The following is a 14,342-nucleotide window of genomic DNA, read 5'->3' as shown; positions in this document are numbered from 1 at the left end:
CGACGAAATAAACCTTTATAAAAAAGTTAGCCTCTGGAGTTCCCTTGTGGTGCAGTGGGTTAAGGATCTGGTGGTATTGCTGCTGTGGCTTGGGTGTGGCTGTGGCACAGGTTCAATCCCTGGCCCGGGAACTTCCACATGCTGCAGACATGGTCAAAATAAATAAATAAATAAATAAATAATAAAAGCAGGCTTCATATATAAAAATGATACTACTGTTTTACACAAGTCAGGTTTTGTTTTTTTTTTCCTATTAGATACTGATTTGGAGCTAAACCATTAAGCTTCTTTCCTGACATGTCTATAATCAAAATTTTCTATTTTGAATCATCAAAAGTATAGCAGCCACCAAACAGGGTGTTTCCCGAATAATGCCAACTTCATCTCATGGGAGATGAATTTGTGGCCATGACATTATAATCTACCCATTTGAATTAACTGTCCCAGTGGAATATTTGGGAAAAACAAATAATCAAAATATTAACTGTGAGAAAACCAGGAGTTAAAACTTGAGTTGCCTCAGAAGCCAGTCTGAATAAAAAATTATCTACTTAATCACAAAAAGTTTTAAAAATTAACAGCATGGTAACTTCAGTTATCTGTGTGTATCTGAAAACTGCTAAAAGAGATCTTAAAGGTTTTCATCACTTATATGTGGTGTTGGATATACTGTGACAGTCATCATGCAACAGACACATGTGTCAAACCATTGGGTGGTACCCCTACAGCAAATACAATGTTTTAGGTCAATCACAGTTCCCCCCAAATGACATGAGGGGTGGGCGAGCCACCCATCCACCAGGTTGGGAATCTGCATAGAATTCCAGTCAGCCCTCTGCATCCTAGGTCCCATCTGTGGATTCCACCACTTGCGGATCTGTGGCATGACAGTAGGTATTCACAAAATCCACATATACGTGGACCCATGCAATGCAGATCTGAGTTGCTCAAGGGTCAATCTCAATTTCTAAAGTTTTTAACAGGGAGAGGATTAACGAGCATTTGATCTTATGGATATGTTTTATTGAATTTAAGGATGAAACTTGCAATTATTAAGATCCATCCCCGAGACAATCCTGAGATAAATCAGCCTGATATTGACCCATGACTTCAATGCTGCTTCCAGATCAAAAATGCTTCTGCAAGTCAACTGGAAATCTTATTACTGCTCCCATGGGTTTTGATGTCCTGTTATCAGAGCTTTTATTTAGAATCACACATTTACTTAACTCAAATACTCATCCAAATCTATTGAGGATTAAAACACTTTTTTCAGCTGCATGTTACAGAAATCTATCTCAAATTAGCTTTAACACAAAAGAAAATTGACTGGCTTTCATCAGCAGAAAGCCCAGAGTAGCTCCAGTGTCTGCACGGCTGGGTTAGACGCTCAACGATGCCCAGACCTTCCCCCGGCTGGTCACACAGGCTCTGCGCACTGTGGGTGAAAGGGCACAGGGAGCCCCAGGGGCAGCACCGTGCAAACAGCGTCTCTCCCATCTTTCATGAAGCAGTCCCAGGGAAGGACATGGAACCACAGACTCGCCAGGATCACATGGAGTTTAGGTGTGCCCTAAATGGCTCAGAAAAGATGCCTGGGAACTAGCACCAAAAAGACAGATGATACAGCCACGTCCTCCCTTTCCAGGGCTCTCACAGCTTGGTTTTTTTCTCTCAGCCATACTTTCTAATGGCACTACTACAAAGATGGCCTGGATATACTTTATAAACCACATAAAAGTGTAAAAAAGCCCCTTCATGTCAAAGCAGCTCAGTCTTCCAATCATGGAAATACTTCGGCTAATTTAAATGGATGGTATAGAACATCCCACGAGAAATGTTTCTCTTTGCAGCCAGGGCCATTAAGGAGAAAATAATCATAGCTGTCTTTTTACAGCAACCAAAGGAACCAGAGCAGGTCATCGGAGGCAGCGGGTGGTGCTTTCATTTTCCGCCCACCAGGTGGATAAACAAGTGCAAGAGCACACAGGCCGATTTGAAAGACTTTTTAATTATGAGTAAAGCCGCTGCATCACTTTGCAGACCTGAGGTATCAGAAGACCTCCTGGGAACGGAGCTCAGTACTTCTGCCTCTGGGGCTGGAGGCTGAAGCGCTGCCGGCCACCAGTCACCGCCCTAGGCCTGTGGAACAATCTTTATGGCTCAGCTCCCGCAGTTAACAAGAAATGCAAGCAAGAAAACCTATAACCAGGCAAACAATTTCATGAGCGCCTCTCGCATGAGTGCCCTCCAGGAGCCCAGTACAGCAGGGACGTTCCACTCCCCTTCCCTGGGCTACAGCCGATCACGTGACTTTCCCCCAACTCCTGTGTTACTCTGGGCTGATTCTACTTGACCTAAGCTTCCCGCAGCCAAATTCTTCCATTACTACCCAGAAACTTGTCCTGCAGTGACTGTTCTATTTACTGTGAAGTGACAACATCAATGCTGGTATTCTGCTTATTCTTGCAACTTAGAGAAATATATGATTTTATGTCAGTAAACATTCAACTGCATTTCCCAGTGGGATAACTGATTCTTCAATGGCCGGTTTTCCATAGCTAGATGGGGAGGTGGGTGCACAACTGCAGGAGAGAGTAACTGGTGATTAATACCCCTTAAATCACAACATTTTAACTGTAGTTTTTACTTTGATAATTCAATGCAAATCCCCAAATTACACTTTGAGTGCTGTAGGCAAGCACTGTCAGAGTCTAGCCTGTACTTCTCTTGCTGTGTTGGTAACGCTGTAAACGCGATTCATCTATAGGCGGACAGGTTGTGACGCCTGTGTGTATGTCAGCATCTCAGAACTCATGCCACAGCTCCTAAGCCCTCCTAAGCCCTAACGCCAACGCTCAGCCCCACTCCTCGCTCATTTTCTGCCTTCCTAAGACAGTCCTTCAGTAACTGCCCCACATCCCTCAGGTCTCGGTATGTACTTCCTTTGTCTTCCCAACAACTTATCGAATAGCGCCCCTGAGAACAGTTTCCAGGTTCCTTGCAGCTGGCTGGTGTTTTCCAACCTGAGACTCACACTTGGTCTCACACTTGGGAGGCAGTCACGTGCTCTGCCCACAAGCACCTGCACCCTCACCAGGGCCAGGACGGAAGAAGCAGGCAGGCTCCGCACCATGCTCGGCACCAGCTGCCACTCACTTCACCACAACTGCATTTAAAAACACCTTCCAGAGTTCCCATCGTGGCTCAGTGGTTAGTGAACCTGACTAGCATCCATGAAAATTCGGGTTCGATCCCTGGCCTCGCTCAGTGGGTTAAGGATCTGGTGTTGCTGTGAGCTGTAGTGTAGGTTGCAGATGCAGCTCGGATCCTGCATTGCTGTGGCTGTGGTGTAGGCCGGCAGCCATAGCTCTGATTGGACCCCTAGCCTGGGAACCTCCGTATGCTGCGGGTACGGCCCTAAAAAGACAAAAAGACCAAAAAAAAGAAAGGAAGGAAGGAAGAAAAGAAAAGAAAAGAAAAGAAAAGAAAAGAAAAGAAAAGACAAGACCTTCCTAGTTGGGAAAGGAGAACTTTTTAAACAAAAGATAAAGCAAATGCCAGTGTCTAAATAAAATGACAAAATGTGACACGTTAATAACAAGAAACTTTATTGAATTACAAATTTTTAAATGGATCACTTAATTTAAAGGTGGGACTATTTTATTCTCCTTAAACTCATTTTCTTCAAAACTGCATGTTATTTTTCAAATGATAAAAGGTTAATCTGTGACTTGACAAAGCAGAGGTGGGACGGTACTACCGGGCCAATTCTTATAGATGGGATCTTAACATGGACTTTGGGATGCTATTTTCTGTATTATATCAAAGCAAAGGGGAGTGTACAGCATGTACCGAGGTCCTTCTCCAGGTGCTGAGCACAGAGATGGAGCCGATGAAGTGTGGACTTTGTAACAGTGGTCTAAGATGTGCTAGAACAAGTGTGCTCTAAGGAGCCTCTGTGGAAACCATCCTTTCCTAGTTCTAACACAGCAGATGGCACACACAATTGCAAACGAGCTACGTCGGAGCCCACACATTAGTTTGTTCCACAACCTCACTCTTGTGTAACAGAAGGAGAGTCAGCAAATTAGTCAGGACAGAAATGTCTCTATTGATCTCTGTGAGGAAAGACCCAGCTATGGTCATTTACAGAAACCCTGAAGTCCTTGGTCAGCAGACTCCAAGTCGAAGTTAAGTCGTAACTGTTCGTGGTGACTACGCTATCCTAAAACGCTAGCGCCTGCTTCCCAGGATTGTCCTCCCACACGGGGAAAAAATGGTCAATCGCTCTCATCCTTTGCCTGTGCCGGGTTTTATGAAAAGCCTACTAAACTACGACAGAGTTCCGCCTCAAACTAAAATACACTGCAAAGTCAATCAGGGAAATAAACGGCAAGCCAAACTGATTTCCACAAAGTCAAGTCATGTTTCCAAAAGTAAAATCTATTAAGAACAAGTAATAAACATGTACAAGAAATTACAAGAAATGAGGATCACAGTTAGTTACAAATGCAAAATAATAACTAATTATCCCAGACTTGTGAACATAATAATTAAAATCAATTTCATATGCTAGTTCAAATATTATATACAATTTAGATAAGCTGGTCAAGTATTATTTGAATACACACCATGTTTGATAAACTTATAATTACATTACCTCTTCTCCTCTTAATATTTGCAAGTACATGCCAATATAGGAAAAAATGTAATTTCCATTTGTGCATTAAATGAGAAGAATAGCATTTCTACTGTGTATGTTTCAGACTGTAAAAAAGTTAAGGTACATTTTCATTTAAGAAGAAAAAAAAGGTAAAAATAAACTGCCAAAAGTTTAATATCAACTTACTTACAAAAATGAAAAAAACAAAAAACAAAACAACCTGTTTTGAGACAGATGCCATACAATCATATGTGGCCTCCCTATTGGTCTGAAGCTACAGAAGGTATTTAAGGAAGGGATGCTATGTCAGAAACAAAGACTCACCCAAGGGACTCATGTTACTTTAAAAATCTGATTTGCAGGAAAACTAGTTGGTTGGCCTAATCTTAAAGCTAATTACAAAATCCATTTTCTTAATGGTCCAGACATTTTGCCAATTCTTCCAACTCAACAGAACTGTCAAAAAAGAAGAAATATTGTGTGAGACTTTTAAATACAGACAAGGCGTGCACCCTCTCCCCCACTGAAAGAAGCGTGTACTTCATACTGCTGAAAAAGACGCTACGTTTTCTAGACCTGAATGTTTACCTACGTTAAGGGTTTGGCTCTTCCAACTTAGAATTACCAGGAATACATAAATAACAGAACTGTGTAAAATACTCTTTATTAAGTTAGGTTAAAAAAATCAATTCCAAGTTTGAACTTCTAGAGTAAGCCACTGTAAGCATCAGCGTCCTACATTAAATTGAACTTTCTTAAGTCCAATAGTAACTACATCAGAACACAGCAAACTGCCTGTATTCAACACAAACTGCAAATACCCAACGGCCATCATTACCATCATGATCACCGAGTAACACAAATCTACGAGCGCTCCGGAAAAGCCAGATCTGCTCTACAGGACTGGGAAAAAAAAACAACAACATCCCTCTTTTAGACCAACTAAAAATTAACCTGCCAGCTTAGGACAGGAGACACGGTTTCAAGCCATGAAGACACTCTCAATGCCGTTAGTCCCCCAGCTGAGACCTACATCTCTGTGGGTCACAAATGGTAAGTGGCCTCAACTCCTCAACGGTGACTGCCTAGAGCCAAAGTCTCACACTACACTGGTGAAGGATGTCCTCCCTTGTTGGGCTTTTAATTCACTTCCGATATTCAGAAAATGCTTTAACCTAAGTGAATAATTCAAAATAAGCATTAGATTAAAAGTCTAATGTAAGATGAAAAAAATCTTGTACGAATTTCACAACAATTAAAAAGAGCCAGCCTTTCTGCAGTACCAACAATTACCAGGCACTTTAAATATACCATTTCTACTACTCACCACCGCATCTAACAGAGGTCTCACTCACATTCACTTCGTGAGGAAATTATGGCTCGGTAACAAGGGGCAAAGGCTCCCAAGATTCAACCCCCAGCCTGTGAGCCTCCCCAAGTCCTCATCCTCACACCCCCGCCTCTACCTCGGGTCACGTGTAATTCTTCTCCCAGCATTCAATTGTTTCTGTGGCTCACAAAAATCGCTTAACTAACATAACTTGCCCGTGTGGGTCTAATTCAAGAGAACACGGGCAGCACGCACGGAGGCTTGCTGAAAAGCCTACCAGACCACAGCAGTGCTCGTCAGAGTTCCTAAAATAAACACTGAAACCTTCAGGCTGGATCTCAACAAGGTCAAGTAGTTTCTTCTTGTTTTTCAACTAGGTCAACAGTTTTTAAAAATCTACGAAGACAAGTCATACAAGGTAGAGGCTTTCTGGAAGAACAAGAGTGCAAGCAGTGCGCTGAATGGACACAGTAAACACTGGCCTGTGCACATTTAAGATTTAAGCCCCTCCTGCCTGCACCAAGACGCCATGAAGGTGGGCGCCGGAAGTTAACATGCCTCATTCCCAGCAGGGCAGCAAACAGTATGTCCCAGGACTCGACGGCCGAGCTCTCCCCAGCAGCAGGCAGTGGGAGCACGCACGCACGCACGCACTGGGTCCAGGCTGCCCGAGGCCCCTGCAGAAACCACCCCACGCAAATGGGGGAAACGGGAATCCCAGGAAGCGTCGTACCTTCCATCGGTTTCCACACTCGTTGCAGACAACAAATGTCGTCATGGGCTCGTCAGCACTCCGAGTCTGCACCTGAGCAAAGGCAAGAAAACACAGCTTTTTATAAAACTATACAAAGTCCATCCTAAATAAGAACATTCTACATGAAGATATATAATAACTACAATGGTGCCACATTAAAATGTCTAAGAGCTCGAAACAAGTTCAAAGCTAAATAATGTTGAATGGACACAAATTTCCAAACCTCATTTTTCTAAGTCACTTCTCTTTGTCTTTTCATGTTTAATTTATCCCAGTTAAGTGGGGAAATCCTCTAAAGTCACATATTGTACTTCTGATAAATGGCTAATAGGAAAATTTTTTATAAAGCACTGAACTGTTGATTAAAAGATATGTCAATTTTCTCTTATAAATTAGCAAAGATGTAAAAATTACAAATATTTCACTCTGATAAATATAAACTGCCACGATCCTTCCAAAAGTTAGGCAGCAACAAGGTAAGAGCTTTAATCATCTATTCTCTGTGGCCTAGGAACTTGGTATCTGATCTATTGTAAGACAGTAAAAGGAAACCCAAAAATCTGTGTCCAGCTCAGCATCACTCATCATGGGAGAGGCACAAATCAAACCCACAGGAAACAGCGCCTCACACCTGTCAGAATGGCTAGGAGCTAAAAGACAAGCAGCAGCAGGTGCTGGTGAGGATGTGGAGAAAAGGGAGCCCTTGCGCACTGTTGTGAGAACGTAAGCTGGTGCAGCCGCTGTGGAAAAGAGTATGGAGATTCCGCAAAAAATTAAAAATAGGAGTTCCCAATGTGACGATGAATCCAACTGAAGTGGTCTGGGTCACTGCAAAGGCACAGTTTCAATCCCCAGCCCAGCACAATGGTTTTAAGAATCCAGTGTTGCCACAGCTTCAGCATAGGTTGCAGCTGAGGCTCAAATTCAATCCCTGGCCCAGGAACTGCCATATGACATGGGTGCAGTCATTAAAAAAATAATAATAAATTAAAAAGTTAAAAATAGAACTACCATATGATCCAGCAATTCCACACCTTGGTACATATCGGAAAGAAATGAAATCAGTATCTCAGAGATTATCTGTACACATGTCCTTTGCAGCATAACTCACAATAGCCAAGACATGGAAGCTTAAATGTCCTTCAACAGACAAATGGATAAAGAAAAAAATGGCATATATACACGATGGACTATTACTCAGCCATAAAAGAGAAGGAAATCCTGCCATTTGAGACAACATGGATTAACCTAGAGGGCATTATGCTACATGAAATACGCTAAGAGAGAAATACAGATACTGTATGACATCACTTATGTGCGGCATCTAAAACAAAAAAAGCTGCCTTCATAGCACAGAACAGATGTGGTTGCCAGGGGCTGGAGGTGGGAGGAAATGGGAAATGGAAGATGTAGATTAAAGGCTAGCACCTGCAGTTGTAAGAAGAGTAAGTCCCGAGGATCTGATGTACAGCATGGGGACTATTGTTAGAGTAGATCTTAAGCATCCTCACCACACAACAAGAAAAGGAAAAGAGTAACTGTGAGGTATCTTGATCGTGGTACTCCTTCCAGGATGCCTATGTGCATCACATCATCACACTGTACACTTTAAGTGCATACAACTATACGTGCTAATTATTTTTCAATAATGATGGGGGAATCTGTGCACAAACAAAGATAAAAGTCATCAATAATGCTGCAAAAAAGGAATACCTGGAAACCACTTAAGCTAAAAGTACCCAGGCTCCAAGAGAGACAGCAAAGAACTTTCCCTCAATTACGTGATCCAGCCAAATACAAAGAGCTACAGCATGTCTACAGACTTACCAGTAGTCAACTGCTTACTAGCTCTTCAAGACAGAACATGGCCACTTTATTAAATTCTGTAATATTTTATCACTTTAATTTATACAGATTTCCAAGCAGCTATTTCTACGAACATATAACTGTATCAACTTATTTTCAACTAACTGGACATCTCCTTTGGCAAACATCAAAGTGCTGGTAATTATCTTCACTGCTTGTTTTAAAACAGGAGTGGAGCACATCCTAACTCTGAAAATACATTGCTATGGGCATCACAGACCTGTGTGTAAGTGCAGTTCTTCTTCTTGCATTTGCCGCACGTGAACAAGTCCGTCTGGGTCCCACCTGTCTTGGCCATCTGATGCTCTCTGATGGCTTCTTTGGTTAGGTTTTTCCGCATCTCTTTGAGCTCATCACTAGCCATTTCCTGTCAGGGAGACAGCAGTACCACTCAGCCACGCGCCTCTGGCACATATATGCTGAATGCTTTTCATGTTCATCAATTTTATCGTTTTTATCCATGAAGAGAGCTTAGAGGTTACAAAGTCTGTTTGCAATTAACTCTTTGATTCTACGTGAATCCACAGTAAGTAAAAACTCCTTTGTTCTTTGATGATAATTTGAGGCAATCACCCAAAGATCATGGTACAGCACGAAAGGGACAAAGTATTGATGCTAAGAGCCAATCACCCTAAGTATTTGTTTTGTATACTGCACACGTGTCAGAACAGCTTATAACAATTTATTATATATGTAATATTTATATGGCACCACACATTGAATCCCATCACAGAAACATTACATGCAGATGCACTCACCTCTGCTGTCATTCTAGCAAATAAGTCAGGAGGAATATTCCCACACAGCACATTTTTTCTTAAATTTGGATTCTTAGCATCCTTAAGATTTGATATCCTACTTCGTACTCTATTTTTATATTTCATGTCTGTATTCCTTATTTCTTGATATATAGGTACTAGGTCGTTAAGGAAAAAAGGTTAAATTATAAAGGTAAGATCATTTTTTTCCTATTCTGCCACAATAAGAATTTCTGGAATTTCTAAGCAGTGCTTCCAACTGATGCTAAAAATAAGGCGTTTCTGCCTGATCTCTTGATCTCTAACTGGCAAGTAACAGTGAGCATCCTTTTATGCTGTGAGTGCGCAGTGCTTTCTCCATGTTTAATGCCAGCAGCACACAAAGTAAGAGCTTCATTTAAAATGTAACACAGGGAGTTCCCGTCGTAGCGCAGTGGTTATAACAAATCCGACTGGGAACCATGAGGTTGCGGGTTCGGTCCCTGCCCTTGCTCAGTGGGTTAACGATCCGGCGTTGCCGTGAGCTGTGGTGTAGGTTGCAGACTCGGCTTGGATCCTGCATTGCTGTGGCTCTGGCGTAGGCCGGTGGCTACAGCTCCGATTCGACCCCTAGCCTGGGAACCTCCATATGCCGCGGGAGCGGCCCACGAAATAGCAAAAAGACAAAAAAATAATAATAATAATAAAATAAAATAAAATAAAATGTAACACAGGTGTGAAAAAAGAGCTTGAACTCATATATGCTTTGCCTCCCACAAATCTACATTCTACCAAGGATCCTAAAAACTCAAAAAGACTACAGAGCTCCCTCAAGGGCCTAAGGCCATTCACAGAGGCCCCGAGGGTTCATTTCCTCCCTGGCTCAGCCAGGAGCTAGTTTAGCTGCTGCTTTTTCTCAACAGAAGAGGCTACAGGAGGGCAAGCCCCAGAGGAGCTCCTTTCTAATAAGGCCATTTCTCAGCCAGGACAGTGCCACCATCACTGTCACTGAGATGTTTCCTGCTCCCCTTCCCCCATGCTAGACTCCTCTCCCAGCAGGAACATGCTTCCCTCAGGGGGCTGCATATGCTGGGCTCGACACCCCCTTCCCAAACATAAAACTCCACTTCACACTTACTAGCAGGTCTGTTTCCATGTCCTTCTGCACAACTTTAACTGAGATGCTACATTCTCAAGTTGCAAGGCAGAAAAATAAAAATACTATCAAATACTACGTGTTTTACTTTTGAATGACAGGGAAACAAGAAGAATAAAATGACATGGATGGTCCTACCCATTTCTGGCAAAACAATCGAGACAGAAACTGAAGACTGAGTTTCCATCATGGCTCAGTGGTTAACGAATCTGACTAGGAACATGAGGTTGCGGGTTCGATCCCTGGCCTCGCTCAGTGGGTTAAGGATCCGGCATTGCCATGAGCTGTGGCATAGACTGCAGACGCGGCTTGGATCTGGCGTTGCTGTGGCTGTGGTGTAGGCCAGCAGCTGCAGCTCTGATTCAACCCCTAGCCTGGGAACCTCCATATGCTGCAGGAGCGGCCCTAGAAAAGGCAAAAAGACCAAAAAAAAAAAAAAGAAAAAAAAAGAAAAGAAACTGAAGAATATAACTCTGAATTCCTTACAGGAAGGAAAAATTGTAATTAATCTAGCAGATTACTTAAAACAGTTATGAATATACAGGCAAAGGATATCTTCCTCGATTTGAGATCCCAATTCTTCCTCATCAGCTCCAATGGCGATGTAATCCTCTAAACACAGGCAAAGAGAAGCATCAAGAACAAGCAATGGTCATACATTATAAGAAAATGTCGAGACAGCCAATCACACTGTGCTCCAATCCCCCAACCCCACCTGCCCTGTGCAAGACCCTTGAAGGTGGGTTTCGTGAGCACCTGGTCTCTTCACTACCCCTAGGCTCCTCCTCTGGATTCACCTAAAGTCCACAGGGCTCTGCCTGGAGGACGCCTCATCCTCAGCAGGGGAGTGATTCATCTAGCGGCAACCCCGCACTTCACAACGCCATACACTCTGGCTGTTCCAGCAGAGGACAGAGTTATACAAAGAACTGTCTTGTCTCCTGGGACTCAGGCTTCAATGCAAAGAAATCACTCATTTCATCTGCCAATCACATCTACGGACACACTCAGAAGACTCCTATGCAAATATTCAAAGGGATAGAAGGAAGTAAAAAGAAACTAGGAAGAAAAAAGAAAAAAGATATAAAGAGACAGTATAGGAATCAGAATAGAAGGGGCAAAGGAAAGAGACACACAGGTCATATGAACTACAGTTCAGTGTAACCGAAAAGAAAAAGGATGAATTCATATAAGATGATAAACATTCCATATATGATAAAGCCAAACTAATAAGAATAAATGGTTCCAAATTAAACTAAAGCTCCCACATATAAATAAAGACCTCTTTTCCACTTTAAGAAAGGTAGGAAATGAAATTAGGAATAGAAAACTGACATACTATATGCACACTAATATTTAACAATGGGACCCAAACAGAGCGTGGCTAACTCTTAATCCAAGGAGTGGAGCGATCAGTTTGCAGGTTAAATGTGAGGAAAAAAAGGTGGTGAAGAACCATATAAACAGCACAAACCAGGGGAAACACCCACATGTTTCTGGGAGGAAGCTGTTTCTGGAAGGCCCAGGTTGCCTACACCTCTGCCCCCAGCCCCCTAAACCAGGCAGCTCCAGTGGCTCCCACTGGGGGACCACACTAAGGAGGGGGTCAGGGCGGGGTGACGGACACAGAACAGAGGGCACGGAACTCACCTCCCGTCCTCAGAGCGGCAGCGAGCATCTCCCTGCACTTTAACCGCACAGAGTCGGAAGTGCTCGGGGCCCGAGGGAAGGAGGAAACGTAGGTGTCTCGTGCATTGGGCTCATCCTTCCTGCTGCTGCCATGGCTGCTGGAGCTGCTGCAACAGAGATAGGCACGCGCCCCAAAGAGAGGTCAGGAAAAGGCTCTCAGGTGAGAGCCTCCCTGTGCCCGTGCCCTCCTCCCCACACCTATCTGCTCCCTCTTCTCTCGAAAGAAACCCATATCTGCCTGACTAAAAAGAAGGAGCAACATTACTATCACTCTTCAAAAACAAACGTTTTTGGCCTAAATAAATGACACAGTATTTCAGTGACTCTTACATGAAAAAAAAAATTTGCCTGCATATAGATTAAAAAGAAGTTGGAGTTCCCGTCGTGGCATCGGAAATGAATCCGATTAGGAACCATGAGGCTGCGGGTTCAATCCCTGGCCTCGCTCAGCTGTCAAGGCTCCTGTGTGGCCGTGAGCTGTGGTGTAGGTTGCAGACGCGGCTCGGATCCTGCGTTGCTGTGGTTCTGGCATAGGCTGGCGGCTACAGCTCTGATTAGACCCCTAGCCTGGGAACCTCCACATGCTGCGGATGTGGCCCTAAAGAGACATAAAAAAAAAAAAAAAGTTAAAATTTTAGTAAAGATAAGAGACAAGTCTCCTGACTTTTTTTTTAAACCTTGATTAGCCTTTAAAATATTAAACAATACTTTTAATACATAAAATGCACATTACAGCTCAATACAACAAGTGCAAAGGGAGGACTCTGGCTGTGAAGCGCTGGCGCTGGCAAGTGCAATGCATCAAACAAAAACGGGGAAATGTCGGAAACCTGCTCCAGTCAGACAGCCGGTGTGGCTGACACGGATAAAAACCACGTGTAGTGAAGAGTCGAGGAAATATAAAAGCATCTCTTAATTTCTTCCCAGAAACATCAATTCAATCAGGACTGTTCAGTAACTTTTTCAGTCAGCAGCTACAGCTCCGATTCAACCCCTAGCCTGAGAACTTCCATATGCTGCAGGTGTGGCCGTACAAAGACATCAAACAAACAAACAAACAAATACAATGTGGTAAATAAAGAAAGCCACCATGGTTCTGAGCCCCTGTCAGAACTGTCACTGCCAGGTCTCCCAGGCTACCCAGGCCGGGCTGGTCAAGTGCAATGTGAGTAAGTCCTCCCTGGGTAAGGTCTAACTCTGAGTTTCCAGAACAATCTCAGAAGAAACGCCAGACTATTTTGCTAATTACATCTATACTAACTCTGTGCGATGAGAGCACAGAAAGGGGAGTACAGATGTGGGATCCAGTACGGATGTGGGGAAACGATCACTTTCAACATAAATAAGTGTCCAAAAGGCGAAATACCTTTCTTCTCGTGCCTCAGGGCTATTCTGTGATGTAATTGCAGTATCTTTTTTCTTTTCTTCAGAGTCTTTATCTGTTGATGGTCCATCTGAAAATTCATGAAATTCCTAATTGTTAGAATTTTTTTAAAAAACCCACAGAATTACTACATGTTATCAGGCTATTTATGCAACAACCACCACCAAAAAAAAAAACCCCACTAAAATCCAAAGATTTTAACAAGTAAAGTCAATGCAAGCTGTTCTATCAGCAGATACACATGGGTGTTTTTCATAATGTACATCCCCAAAAAAACCTTCTCATCTGGTGGGGAGCACAACTTTAGATTCCAGTGGCAGCACAAAAGGGGGGCAAGCTTGCAGAACAAGGGAAGGAAAAAGTATGGAAAAACCACTAGCACTGCACTTAAAAAGTGAAAGTGCAAAGCAAATATAGCAATACTGCTTTGGTAACTTTTTGCAAAGTCAAGAAATTTGAGGTAGGGAATTCCACTATAGCACAGCAGGTTAAGGATCCGGCATTGTCACTGTAGTGGCTCTGGCTGCTGCTGTGGTGCAGCTTCTTCAATCCTTGGCCTGGGAACTTCTACATGCTGTGGGCTCAGGGAAAAAAAAAAATTGAGGTGATAATTAAAATATAAATATTTCAGGGACAGTACACAAAGAACATTTTCATAGAACGTACTTTAAGATTATCAGTTAGGCCTACGCAGTACCTCCTCTATTTTAAATAATCTGTAAACTAACACAGATTATTACTTCTAATAAAGCACAAGCTT

The 14,342-nt window shown here is 42.9% G+C and overlaps 1 protein-coding gene across 3 annotated transcripts in view; it reads right to left on the bottom strand.

Annotated features, from left to right (window-relative positions):
• Positions 1-3,594: 3,594 nt before the first annotated feature.
• Positions 3,595-14,342, bottom strand: part of TCEA1 (transcription elongation factor A1) — a 28,421-nt gene continuing 17,673 nt past the window's right edge. For 2 of the 3 annotated variants that reach the window (XM_047783920.1, XM_047783922.1), the window contains exons 4-10: positions 13,565-13,652; positions 12,160-12,305; positions 11,065-11,121; positions 9,375-9,529; positions 8,837-8,983; positions 6,730-6,801; positions 3,595-5,122 (exon numbers count right to left, since the gene is read on the bottom strand). In XM_047783920.1, the coding sequence (XP_047639876.1) occupies positions 5,114-5,122; positions 6,730-6,801; positions 8,837-8,983; positions 9,375-9,529; positions 11,065-11,121; positions 12,160-12,305; positions 13,565-13,652 (674 nt within the window). In that variant the 3' untranslated portion in view covers positions 3,595-5,113. The remainder of the gene's footprint in view (positions 5,123-6,729; positions 6,802-8,836; positions 8,984-9,374; positions 9,530-11,064; positions 11,122-12,159; positions 12,306-13,564; positions 13,653-14,342) is intronic. The other variant, XM_047783921.1, reaches the window with a different exon arrangement.

This window comes from Phacochoerus africanus, chromosome 6 (genome assembly GCF_016906955.1).
Source record: "Phacochoerus africanus isolate WHEZ1 chromosome 6, ROS_Pafr_v1, whole genome shotgun sequence".
In the NCBI taxonomy this organism is placed as follows: Eukaryota; Metazoa; Chordata; class Mammalia; order Artiodactyla; family Suidae; genus Phacochoerus; species Phacochoerus africanus.
This window is presented reverse-complemented; position numbering and strand designations above follow the sequence as displayed.